The sequence below is a fragment of the Pan troglodytes genome, chromosome 1 (assembly GCF_028858775.2).
Source record: "Pan troglodytes isolate AG18354 chromosome 1, NHGRI_mPanTro3-v2.0_pri, whole genome shotgun sequence".
Lineage (NCBI taxonomy): Eukaryota > Metazoa > Chordata > Mammalia > Primates > Hominidae > Pan > Pan troglodytes.
Window position 1 is genome coordinate 83,434,788 of NC_072398.2, and position 13,988 is coordinate 83,448,775.

Genomic DNA, 13,988 nt, shown 5'->3' on the forward strand with positions numbered 1-13,988 from the left:
CTACTGATTTCATTTCCTTTGGTATATACCCAGAAGAGGAATTGCTGAATCATAGGATGGTTCTATTTTTAATTTTTTTTTTTTTTTTTAATTCGGAGTCTCACTTAGTTGCCCAGGCTGGAGTGCAATGGCACGATCTCAGCTCACTGCAACTTCTGCCTCCTGGGTTCAAGTGATTTTCCTGCCTTAGCCTCCTGAGTAGCTGGGATTACAGGCATGTGCCACTACGCCTGACTAATTTTGTATTTTTAGTAGAGACGGGGTTTCTCCATGTTGGCCAGGCTGGTCTCGAACTCCTGACCTCAGGTGATCTGCCCACCTCGGCCTCCCAAAGTGCTGGGATTGCAGGCATGAGCCGCTGTTCCCTGCCAATTTTTAATTTTTTAAAGAGCCCCTATCCTGTTTTCCTTCATGGCTATACTAACTTACATTCTTTTTTTTTTTTTTTTTTTTTTTAGTGAAAGGAAGTTTATTAAGAAAGTAAAGGAATAAAGAATGGCTACTCCATAGGCAGAGCTGCCCCAGGGGCTGCTGGTTGCCCCTTTTTGTGGTTATTTCTTGATCATATGCTAAACAAGGGGTGGATTATTCATGCCTCCTCATTTTAGACCATATGGGTAAAATGACGTTGCCATGGCATTTGTAAACTGTCATGGTGCTGATGGGTATGTCTTTTAGCATGTTGATGCATTATAATTAGCATATAATGAGCAGCAATGACGACCAGCGGTCACTCATCACCATCTTAGTTTTGGTGGGTCTTAGCTGGCTTCTTTATCACAGCTTGTTTTATCAGCAAGGTCTTTATGACCTGTATCTTGTGCTGATCTCCTATCTTATCCTGTGACTTAGAATGTCTAACTTCTTGGGAATGCAGTCCAGTACGTCTCAGCCTTATTTTACCCAGCCCCTACTTAAGATGAAGTTGCTCTAGTTCAAACACCTGTGACATTTCCCCCCTCCCTTTTATAAAAGAACCCTTAATCCTAAGGCTTGCAGAGGGACAAAGATCCATCTTCTGTAAACTTCTTCATGCTGAATAGGGGCAATGATATTCCTGTCTAATTATTAGGGTCTCTTGTATTCAGGATAGAGAGGAGCTCAGTCAGAAAGCGTCAGGGTGAGGGTCGCTTATAACTCCGAGTTCCGACAAAAGGTGATATCCAGAGTTGGCCAATCAGTGCTGCAGTCTATTTCTTTTGTGTCGGGAGGGTCTCCTCAGTATTGTCCCTTCCATGGTTTGCCAGAAAGATGTTACTGCAAAGGGGCCCTGATCCAGACCCCAAGAGAGGGTTCTTGGATCTTGTGCAAGAAAGAATTCAGGACAAGTCCATAAAGTGAAAGTAAGTTTATTAAGAAAGTAAAGGAATAAAGAATGGCTACTCCATAGGCAGAGCAGCCTATACTAATTTATATTCTCACCAGCAGTATACCAAGATTTCCTTTTCTCCACATCCTCACCAACACTTGTTATCTTTTATCTTTTTGATAATAACCGTGCTAACAGATATGAAGTGATACCTCATTGTGATTTTGATTTGCATTTTCCTGATGATTAGTGATGTGGAGCATCTTTTCATAAACTTGTTGGCCATTTGTATGTTTCTGGAAATATGTCTATCCAGGTCTTTTGCCCATTCGTAATCAGAGGTTTTTTTTTTTTTTTTGCAATTGAATAGTGTGAGTTCCTTATATATTGTGATGATTTTTTTGTGTGTATGGTAAAGCCTAACGTAAAATTTACCAATTTAACCGTATGTGTGTGTATATGTGTGTGTGTGTGTATTTTTTTTATTTTTTATTTTTTTATTTTTTGGAGACAGGATCTTACTCTGTTGCTCAGGCTGGAGTACAGTGACATCATCCCAGCTCACTGCAGCCTCAACCTCCCAAGCTCAAGTGATATTCCCACTTCAGCCTCCTGGGTAGCTGGGACTATAGGCATGTGGCACCATGCCTGGCTAATTTTTGTATTTTTTGTAGAGATGAGATTTCACCATGTTGCCCATGCTGGTCTTGAACTCCTGAGCTCAAGCAATTCTCCTGCTTCAGCCTCCCAAGGTGCTGGAACTACAGGCATGAGCCACCACACCTGGCCTTTTTGAACCATTTTTAAGTGTAGAGTTCAGTGACATTTAATACATTCACGTTGTGTACAACTATCATCATTATTCATCTCTAGAACTTTTTCATCACCCCACATTGAAAACTGTGTACCCCATTAAATAATAACTCTGTTTCTCTCTCCCCTCAGCCTCTGGTAACCACTAGTCTAATTCCCGTCTCTATGAATTTGACTATTCTACGTACCTTTTATAAATGCAATCATACAATATTTATTATTTTATGTCTGGCTCGTTTCACTTAGTATAATATCTTCAGGTTCATCCATGTTGTAGCATGTGTCAAAATTTCTTTCCTTTTTAAGGCTAAATAATATTCCATTGTATGTATGTATACACACACAGCACACATACACACACACACAGCACACACATACCACATTTTGTTTATCCATTTTTTTATTTGTGAACACTTAGGTGGTTTCCACTTTTGGCTGTTGTGAATAATGTTGCTATGAACATTGATGTACAGATATCTATAGTAGAAGTATCTGCTTTCAGTTCTTTTGGGTATATATCCAGAAGTGGAATAAGTGGATCATATGATAATTCAGTGTTTAATTTTTTGAGGAACCACTGTACTGTGCCCTACAATGGCAGCACCATTTTACATTTCTACAAGCAATGCACAAAGTTTCCAATTTCTCTAAATCCTTGCCAACACATGTTATTTTCTTATTTTCTTGCTTTCTCTGTTTTTGATAATAGTCATCCTATTGGGTATGAAGTGGTATCTCATTGTGGTTTTGATTTGCATTTCCCTGATTATTAGTGATATTGACTGCATATGTAATTTTATAAGATATTACCAAATCCCTCTCTAAAAGGAAATGTTGCATTCTTTTTTTTTGTTAGTTAAGCAATTATTTTATTGCTCAAGTACATAGACAAATTTATGCAACCAGGGCAGAGGCTGTATATGATTCATATTTCCAGTTGGGAGAGAGGACTCACTTGGTCTTATAATATCGAGCCAAACAGTGAATCCAGCTCTCTATCAGAATCAGACAGAATTTAGCATCCTTATCCTTTCTCTTCCTCTCAAGAAGCTTTTGAACAGCAACTGCTGCCTTAATTAAATGGTAGAGATCTTCAGGGAGATTAGGAGCGGTCCCTTAGACTTAAGAATTCTTAAGATTTTATTGCCTGTCACAAATCGTACTTGTGCAGCATCATGTGAATCTCTCAGGATCCCACCGACTTGTGAAGGAGTCAGGCCCTTCTTGGCCAGTTTTTAAATCTGCTCCTTCATGTCGTCAGATGTCAACTTCAGCCCCCACTTCAGCAACCCCACTTCAATGGGGATGCTGCAGTGATAGAGCAAAGCTGACTGGGACAGACCCTTCCCAGAAGCGTGCATGTGACCCATGATGGCAGCTGTCAGGCAGCAAAAGGAACATTCTTACTAACGATGCATGAGTACCTGTTTCTTCATAGCCTTTCTTAACAGCATATATAGTCACAATTTTAAATTTTTATCAGATGAGAAGTGGTATTTCAGTATAGTTTTAATTTCAGTTTGTTTGTTTGTTTATTTATTTATTATCTTTGAGACGGAGTCTCGCTCTGTCACCCAGGCTGGGGTGCAATGGGACGATCTCGGCTCACTGCAACCTCCATCTCCCGCGTTCAACTAGTTCTCCCACCTTAGCCTCCTGAGTAGCTGGGACTATAGGTGTGCGCCACCACACCCAGCCAATTTTTTATATTTTTAGTAGAGATGACGTCTTGCCATGTTGGCCAGGCTGGTTTTGAACTACTGACCTCTAGCGATCCACCTGCCTCAGCCTCCCAAGGTGCTGGGATTACAGGCCTGAGCCACTATGCCCAACCTTGTTTTACAATTATGAATGACATTGAACATCTTTTTCAAAACTCACATATAATAAAATTCACATTTTTGGTATGTTATATTATGAGATATGATTTTCCATTAATTGTTAAGAGTTTTTTAAAATTAGTGATGATAGCCTTTTATCTGAGGTAAATGTTGCAAATAATTTTATTCCAATTTTTTAATGGTCTTGGCTTAGTTTAAGGTATTTGCCATGCATAAAATTTTTATTTTTCTATAGTCAAATTTATCAATTTTTTTTCTTTAATTGTGTCTAGATTTTGGGTAATAGAAAACCTTTTTCTACACCTAGGTTTTAGAGGAATTACCAGTATTGTCTCTTTTTAAAAAAAAAAAGTCTCGCTCTCTCATGCAGGCTGGAGTGCAGTGACGCAGTCAGGGTTCACTGTGTGTATCCTTGACCTCTTAGGCTCAAGTGACCCTCCCACCTTAGCCTCCCAAGTAGCTGGGACTACAGGTGCGTGTCACCACACCCAACTAATTTTTATATTTTTTGTAGAGATGGGGTTTCGCCATGTTGCCCCAGCTGATTTTGGACTCCTGAGCTCAAGTGATCCGCCCACCTTGTCCTCCCAAAGTGCTGGGATTACAGATGTGAGCCACTGCGCCCTGATTTCTTATTTTATATTTTGATTCCTGATACATTTGGAGTTTATTTTTATATGTGATGTCAGATATGTATCTTATTTTATGTTTTCCACATTACTGATGATTTGTTCTAGCACCATTTATTTAGTCCATCTCTGTCCTAATAGTTTAGCTTTCACTTTTATCATAGACTAGATTTCCATGAGCACTTGGCTGTGTTTTTGGACTTTTCTGTTCGTGTTCTTACAGCATTTGAACAGTTTTTATGTTCCTTTCTATAGGAGGGTCTAAATAGTGATTATTAGTGATTTCAGAGACAAATTTTTTAACAATTAGATTTAAGACCACAGTTCTTGATATAGGTTTACTCTTCAGTTCCCTTCCATTCTTAAAACATACAGCCAGATTGAGCCCTGATATGAGGAAGTAGGAGAGGTGCTGTGGGTTATATGGATCTAGTAATGGCCTTTAAAAAATTTAAACAAGCAAAATAAGAACTAACTTTTACCTCAAAGGGCAGATTTTGCTTGTGGAGTGGTATGTCCACAATTACGTGTGTGATCCATCTTATTCAGTATGGAGACAATTTTTAGAAATGGAAATATCCTTTTAAAAAATGTATAGTGTCTCTTTTCAGTTTAAAGTTTTTAGATTGTGTTCCTTTTTCCTTTTCCCTTTTTTCTCCTTACACACATAGAAATTGATGTCTTGTGTTTGTCCTTTAGGTTTGCTGTAATGGCACAAGAGTATTTGTGCAGAAAGAAATTCTTGATAAATTTACAGAGGAAGTGGTGAAACAGACCCAAAGGATTAAAATTGGAGATCCCCTTCTGGAAGATACAAGGATGGGTCCACTCATCAACCGACCACACCTGGAGCGAGTCCTTGGGTTTGTCAAAGTGGCAAAGGAGCAGGTAAGAAATAATTGGCAGTAGGGTGGGGTTGGGGAAGATTATACTACTCCTAAATCACATGCTTTGTGCCCTTTTCATGTTAATATTCGTATGACTATTATTCATTGGACTATTAGCATCCCTGGCTGTGTTCTGCTTTGTACCTGCACTGGGAAGACTATGTGTTTGTTCGGGATACAATTAACATTTCAGGAATGCATTTTGGGGTTATATTTTTAATACAACATATCTTTTTTCCTTTTCGGCAGGGTGCTAAAGTGTTATGTGGTGGAGATATATATGTACCTGAAGATCCCAAATTAAAGGATGGATATTACATGAGACCTTGTGTATTAAGTATGTCCTCTTTTTGTTTGCTTTTAGATGATTTGAATTAAATACTGAATAGATAGAGATGAATATTTATAAAATATGTACATGGTATAAAGCAAGGGCTGGCAAATTATGTGGTCCTACTACCCAAGTTTAAGAAGTAGAACTGCTCCATTATCTTTGAAGCCTTCTGTGTGCCCCTCCTTTAGGGCACCCATATGTATTAGTTTATCCAGGACCACAACTATTGTTCTGGAAGCAAGGAGCTCAAAAATATGAAAGTGCATATTTGATTAAAAAAATTAATAAATTTAATTCCTTGAGAAAATAAAGATGTTTTTCATGTGACCTGTAGATCATTGTATTAGACATTTTGCATTGCTATGAAGGAATATCTAAGACTGGGTAAGTAGAAAAGATGTTTATTTGGCTCATGCTTCTGCAGACTGTACAGGAAGCATGGCGCCATCATCTCCTCCTGGTGAGGCCTCAGGAAGATTTCAGTCATGGTGGAAGGTGAAAGGGGAGCAGACGAGTCACATGGTGAAAGAGAGAGCAAGAGAGGCGCCAGGCTCTTTTAAACAGCCAGCTCTGTGTGAACTCACAGAGTGAGAATGCACTCATTACCATGGGGAGGACATCAAGCCGTTCATGAGGGATTTGCCCTGTGACCCAAACACCTCCCACTAGGCCCTACCTCCAACAATGGGGATCATACTTCAACATGAGATTTGGAGGAGAAAAGCATCCAGACCATATCAGTCATCAATATAATAAAACCAGTTTGTCAGATAATATACTAATCTTTTTAGAAATTACATAATTTAATAATTTTTAGCACCTCCATTCAATCTTAAAAATCTAGTTTTGACAGTCAAGGTGTATATGGTCATCCTACTCCTACCCATCTACTTCCCTCCTACTTCAGAGGTAACTACTATTCTCAGTGTTGTTTTTATCATTCTTATGCTTTTCTCTATCATTCTATAGTGTATGTTAGTATCCCCTACAAAAATGTTGATAGTTTTATAGGCTTTAAACAATTATATATAGGTTGAACCATGTTGTATAATTCTTTACATCTTATTTGGAGATAAATTAAGCTGGTTTTTGCCCCTAAGGTTAATAGTGGTGTCAGTTTTTAACAACTTCATATTTGATGCAGTATATAACCTTTAATCCTCACTAGAAAGAACCACTGACATTTAAAAGCTGAAAACCTAATGTCCATCCCCCATGAATTAGGTTGCAGTTATTACATGAATATTTAATAAATAGGAAAAGCTTACAATACATTGTTAAATTAAAAATATTGGGGCTAGGTGCAGTGGAACACCCCCAGCACTTTGGGAGGCTGAGGCAGGAGGATCGCTTGAGCCCAGGTGTTTGAGACCAGACTGGGCAACATAGTGAGACCCGATCTTCAAAAAATTAGCCGGGGGTGGTGGTGCACACTGTGGTCCCAGCTGCTCAGGAGGTTTTATTTTAATGTTTGCAGCTAATTGCAGAGACGACATGACCTGTGTGAAGGAAGAGATCTTTGGGCCTGTTATGTCCATTTTATCATTTGACACTGAAGCTGAGGTTCTAGAAAGAGCCAATGATACCACTTTTGGACTAGCAGCTGGCGTCTTTACCAGGTATGTGGAGTGGGACACTGAGAGCAGTTTTGAAGGAGCGGGGCTGCAGTATCTGCTTAGTTATTTAATTGATCCTATTCTCTCACTTTAGTTTGCCCTCATAGGAGCCATCAGCACTTTCTGTTTGCTTCAGGTTAAGTCAGAAGACACCAAAGCAGCATTTTGCAGTTTGCTGTAAATGGCCAGAGAACCCTGCTATTGAGTTTTAAATTGAGCTCGTTTAATAAACACTTAAGATTCTGATCTATGTAAAGCATTGGGTTAGATGTCTTTTGAAAACACACATGTCAAGGAATTTAGAAACCTGTAAGTATATAAATTGTGGGCAGTATTCTTCAAAAACATGATTTTTAGTGGCATTATAGTAGTTCCTAATTGGAATGCATTATAACTCATGTAGCCATTTTTTCTGTGGTTGGATATTTGGGATATTGTTTCTATTTTAAATATTATAGTAATGTGATTAATATCTTTGTGCATAAACTTAACCTCTACTATTACAAGTAAAAATGATTTGGGAGTACAATTTCTTTGAAACCAATTGCAGATTGCTTGGTTTTATACAAACTTTGATTAGTCTTTGGCAGTAGAAGGCAGTTTGCTAAAGCGGCTTTACACTTGGGATTATGCTGTTTCTTTGGTGATACATAAAGTTCACTTTTTTTTTTTTTTATAACTTCGTGGTCAGGAGCTTGGGAAGAAAGCCCAAGTCTCACTTGAGGACCTGATGTAATTGCTTCTCTTTGAGCTCCGAAGAAAAGATTGAGGAGCTGCTCTTTTGATTTGGGGAGTGAGCAGGTTAAGTGCCCTTACTTTACTTTGCCACCCTCGTACAGACAAAGTCCGGTTACAAAGGCGGGTAACTCCAATGTGTTATTCTTTTTTTCTTACCAGCTTTACTGGGATAATGCACATACTGTACAATTCACCCACTTAAAGTGTACAATTCAGTGGTTTTTAGTTTATTCATGGAGTTGTGCAACCATCACCATAATCTATTTTTAGGACACTTTCATCATCTCAAGAAGAAACCTTGTGCTCATTAACTGTTGCTCTTCATTCCCACTCCCCACCCCCAGCCCCTGGCATCCACTAAACTACTTTCTATCTCCATGGATTTGCCCATTCTGAACATTTTATATAAATGGAATCATACAGTATGTATTCTTTTGTGACTGGCTTCTTTCACTTAGCATAATGTTTTCAAGGTTCATTTGTGTTGTGGCATTTATCAGTACTTTATTCCCAAATAATATTCCGTGGTATGGATATGTACCACTTTTTGTTCGTCCATTCATCTGTTACAGGCATTTGGGTTGTTTTCATTTTTGGCTATTATGAATAATGATGCTATGAACATATGTGTACAGGCCTTTGTGTGGACATATATTTTCGTTTCTGTTGGGTGTATATCTAGTAGTGAATTGCTGGGTAACATGGTAACTTTATGTTTAACTTTTTGAGGAACTGCTAAACTCTTCCAAATTGGCAGCACCATTTTACATTCCTCCCAACAACGTATGAAGGTTCTAATTTGTCCACATCCTCACCAGCCCTTGTTATTGTCTGTCCTTCTGGTTTTAGCCATCCTTGTGGGTGTGAAGTAGTATCTCATTGTGGTTTTTATTTGCATTTCTGTGGGTTTTCTTTTCACTTTCTTGAATAGTCTTATTTGTAGCACAAAATTTTAAATTTTGACCAATTCTAATTCTGTTTTTTTTATCTGTTACTTTTGGTGTCATAGTCTAAGAAATCTTTCCCTGACCCACGGTCATGAAGATTTATTCCTCTGTTTTCTTCAAAGAGTTTTATAGTTCTCAGTCTGACATTTTTAGGTCTGTGATGCGTTTAAGTTAATTTTTGTGTATGGTGTAAGAAAGGGCTCCACCTTTATTTTTTGCATGTAGATATCCACTTGTTTCAGCACCATTTGTTAAAAAGACTGTTTTTCCTCCATTGAATTTTGGTACCCTTGTTGCTGTTACTTATTTTAAAGATACCATGTGCATGGGACTATAAAACCCAAACCATATCTGTTTTTCCTGGATGATAAAAGATTTTAAAACATTTTGAAGAAATGAGAATTTAGTAAGATTTGAGAACCCTAGAACTGGCAGTGTAACTTTTCCTGTTAAAGTAGTAGCCTAAGAAACTCTGAATAATGCACACATTTTTTTTTTCTTCATAGGGACATCCAACGGGCTCATAGAGTGGTAGCTGAGCTTCAGGCTGGGACGTGCTTCATTAACAACTATAACGTCAGCCCAGTGGAGTTGCCCTTTGGTGGATATAAGAAGTCAGGTGAGGAGCTGGGAGGTGTGAATGCAAACTAGGTCTCTAGAGCTAGGTGGTAATTCAGACCTTATAAACCAGTATTCCTAAACCTGTCTGCATATCTGAATCACCTGGGGAAATACAGGTTCCTGGTCCTTCCCCAGATCCACTGTAGCAGTCTCTGGGAATGGAAGTCAAGCATCTTCCCCTACCCAACACTCCCTAAATCTTTCTGGAGGGTTCTGATGTATAGCCTGGCTTGTGAACTGCTGATAGATACCTCAAAAAGGTTTATCTTGTGGGTAGAATACTTTTTCTGCACAGCCTGTGACTTCTGTAAGCATAAAATCACTCCCTTAGGGGTTCTGTATCAGGGATGTCCATCATCATCCACTGTGGAGTTTTTAGATTCCATTTAGGTAAAGTGTCTTTAAAGTAATAGCTCAGTAACTTTGTTTCCTCTGTTATGTCAAATTAACAAAATCTTTAAATTTATCATTAAGCAATCAATTATAATCGTTTTCATTACCCTTGATGGCATATAGGAGTGTGTTTCCTTAGCCACTGCTCATTCATTTCGTTCATTTTACAGTCAGACATATGTTACCACAACATATAAATTTGTAAGTCTGGTATATCAGGAGAAGGTTTGAGGCATCAGGAGTATAGCCAGAACCTTGAGGTTCTTTCTTTGGAGTTTGTTGCCTGTAAATATTCATTTACATATTTCTCATGCTGTTCTTCTAGAGTGAAAATTGGTTTGGACTTTGTCGAGGCACCATTCTAATAGTCTGACCTCTAGTTTCTGGGGCAAATATTTACAGCCATCACAGTGTTGGCAAATATATAAACTCTGATGAACACTGATGAGATGGTGGGTGTTAATTTGACAGTCTTATTTGTCCCGGTGGGGTACTCAGAGGAGTCGTACACACAGGCACAAGTGCAGGTGGGAACCAAGGTGCCATCTTATTAACATGTAACATATAACATTACATGTTAAGTTTCTGATAGTCCCTCAGTGCAGGGAATTATTTGTTTGGAATCAGCAGCTTAGGCCTTGGGAGGGCCTCCTAACTTTCCCTTTCCTTTGGACCAGACCATGCTATGTGGAATGAGAGAGCGAGAAAGATGGCCAGACGTGCAGAGCAACACCTGGCCTAACAGGCCTGACCAGCTGTGTGCTTAGGGGATTTGGAAAGGAACAAAAGACAGAGTGAGGTCTTCCCAGGACCTTTGTGTGTGATACCATTTGAGCGGTGCTCCCTGGAAATGCACATATTTGGGACCTTGGCCTTGCCCTTGGAAGGCAGAGCCTACCTAAGTCTAGCACAGGGTGTACAGGCAGGGCCAAGGGTGGGATACTACCCTTTTAGCACAGTAACCTCACCCACTAGGAATTGGGCAGTGTCTTGAACTCTGAGTAATCAGAGGGACCTTCAGTGACCCCTCACCAACATGAGTGGGTAGGTTACTAGGTTGCTCTTATAGGTGTTTAAGAAATGGTGAATAAGCCTATTGTGTAAAGTTTTAAATTAGCATCAGCTTTCAAGGGTGTCAGGTTGATTATTGTAGAGATTGCCTTTAACACTTGATATAAAATCCAAGCATTTTTCAGACCTCAACCCAGAATAGTAGATACCTGAAATTAAGATTCATATTGGTGAGAAACAAGACCTGTATATTTCCCTATCCCTATCCCCAAATGCCAGTGGGTCATTTTCCCCATGCCTAGCTCCATTCACAGCTAATATGTGGATTGAGGCTTTATTCCAAAACAGTTAGGTTCTATATTCTTCCCTAGCCCTGATTAGCAGTGCTCATCTTTGAAGATCATTGTGACTTTTCAGACTATTGTAGTGATGGCTCAACCTGACCCCTTCTTCTCCTTTCAGGATTTGGCAGAGAGAACGGCCGTGTGACAATCGAATATTATTCACAGCTGAAGACTGTGTGTGTGGAGATGGGTGATGTGGAATCTGCTTTTTGAAAACCTGCAGTGAAACCTCTTGACATGGCCACGCTGTGGAATGATGTGAATCGGCCCTGTTTACAGAGGCAGTACAACTGAATGTTATTTTACATCCAGAATTTTGGCATTCAGGATAAGAGAATGGTTCATGTTACTCTTTCTCTCTCCATCAGCTTCCTCACTGAAAATGTGCATTAAGTGCCTTGTAGATACTAATCAAGAAAGCTGTGATTCTCCTCAAAGCGTATTTTTGTGAAATCTTTTAAGAGCCAGTAACATACTTCTAGAGAACAGGAAAAGAGACTAAGATAATACATCTTCCACACATTTGGCCCACTGATAATGTTAATTCTCTGGCGTATTTCAAAGAACTTGTTCCTGGCTGATCCAAGTGCAGTGGTATTTACAACTAATTGATCACAACCAGTTTGTAGATTTCTTTGTTCCTTCTCCATTCCCACTGCTTCACTTGCCTAGTCTTGAAGAAAAAAAACAAAAAACAAAAAAAAACCTTGTTCCTTTATAGGTTCCTGGTAGAATCAGTAGAGATGATTTCAGCTCATTGACATTTTTTTAAGCTATATCCCCTTGTCATTCCATTGAGAAAGCTGACAACCGGGATAGGGAGGGGATTAGATAATAGATGTCGTCAAATTCTGTGTGAATGTTAACTTGCCTAGTAAGCACTTTGTCTCTGTTCACTACTGCGATAGAGGAAATCTATCTCCCTATCTTGGGTCCTTGAACTACAGCCTGCTGTCTTACACCAGTGGAGCTACCCTTTAAATGTACAAATTATTTGTATGCTAATGTAATATGGTGAAATTAAAATAAATCACACTGTTAATTGTTTTCCTATCGTGTTTTGAAACTAAACGTATCTTGAGGTTATGGGAGGACAGAGGATAGGGCTGATGTTAAAAGCACAAAGCAGGGGGATTTGATCTTGTAGTAAGAACAAAAGAACAGGTTTGGTTGCAGTGATGAACTTTATGGTCCAGGTAAGCATTTAGGCTCCATGTTCATTCTCACCCGGATAAGCAGTGCCTGTCCCTGCAGAGTTGTCAGGTCACTGTGGCTTTTCAGACTATTGCAGTCATGCCTCACTCTGCCTCCTTCTCTTCCTTTCAGGAGAAGAGTTTATAAATCATAGCTAATTTAGTAGTCAGAGAGATAAGGGATGCTTGTTGTCACTGGGCCTGGATCTAATTATGTATTATGATGAGCAAGTACTGTAGTTTTAGAGCATAAGAACAACCAAATCAGCCTTTCTTGGTATTTCTTTGCACAGAGGACACATATGTGATACTGGACAAAGCCAATAGCGTTACCCTGTGTCCAAGGGGATCCTATGCACCTTAAGCAGTAGGAGCTGCCTGGGAGAAGATAAGTTTCTGATAGTCCCTCTAAAGCAAGCTTGTCCAATCCGCAGCCCACAGTCCATATGCAGCCCAGGACAGCTTTGAATGCAGCCAAACACAAATTTGTAAACTTTCTTAAAACGTGAGTTGTGTTTTTTTTGGCAATATTTTTTTCTTTTAGCTCATCGACTGTCGTTAATGTTAATGTGTTTTATGTGTGGCCCAAGACAATTCTTCTTCTTCCAGTGTGGCCCAGGGAAGCCAAACGATTGGACACCTCTGCAAGAGAAAACAGCAGGGGAAAGGGAAGCAACATTTAAGTACTCACTGTTCCTACTGCTACATTCCTTCTCATTTAATACACTAAGCCTAAGAAAGGGATTATCTCTGATTTTCAAATGAAGAAACAGATTTGGAGACATCTTGGTCCCAGGCAAGTGTGATATTTTATGCCTATATATAAAATTATATATCTTTTCATCCATGGTTCCTGGCTCATAAGTCCCTTGGTACGGTTTTTTGTTATAATGTTGGGGCACTTTAGGCCTCAGAAAACAGAATGTCCCTCTCTGACCTTCTGCCCTCCTTTTTACCTGCCCAAGGCTGGGCTCTAATCTTCCACCACTTTTCTGATTATGGGTCATAAGACCTTCATTTCAGAAGGGGTCCTGCCTGCTGCCCTGCAGGAAAAATGCCGCACAAGCCAGGAATCTGAAGACGCTTGCTGGGTTTCCCCGCTCAGCCTCCTTTGTATTAGATCATACCCCTTTAGTCCAGTCACATTTCTACATGGTGTCCGTGCTTCAGTCATGCCTCTCTAATGAAGTCTAAGAGGCCCAAGAGGACGGGCTTCAGGGAGCTCCTGGAGAGCTGAACATGTGGAGGTTTACAGGAGGGTGAATAAGAACATGTGCATGTGCCAGGAAGGTGGTGCACCCCAACTCCACGG

General features: G+C 39.6%; 1 protein-coding gene and 1 pseudogene across 1 annotated transcript in view; one reads left to right on the forward strand and one right to left on the reverse strand.

Annotated features, from left to right (window-relative positions):
• Nucleotides 1-12,525, forward strand: part of ALDH9A1 (aldehyde dehydrogenase 9 family member A1) — a 36,269-nt gene extending 23,744 nt beyond the window's left edge. Inside the window, 5 exon segments of the mRNA NM_001279820.1 lie at nt 5,292-5,480; nt 5,729-5,816; nt 7,291-7,432; nt 9,621-9,733; nt 11,602-12,525. Of these exon segments, the coding sequence (NP_001266749.1) occupies nt 5,292-5,480; nt 5,729-5,816; nt 7,291-7,432; nt 9,621-9,733; nt 11,602-11,696 (627 nt within the window). The 3' untranslated portion in view covers nt 11,697-12,525.
• LOC134808609 (small ribosomal subunit protein uS15-like) lies at nt 2,942-3,575 on the reverse strand (annotated as a pseudogene).
• Nucleotides 12,526-13,988: the final 1,463 nt, after the last annotated feature.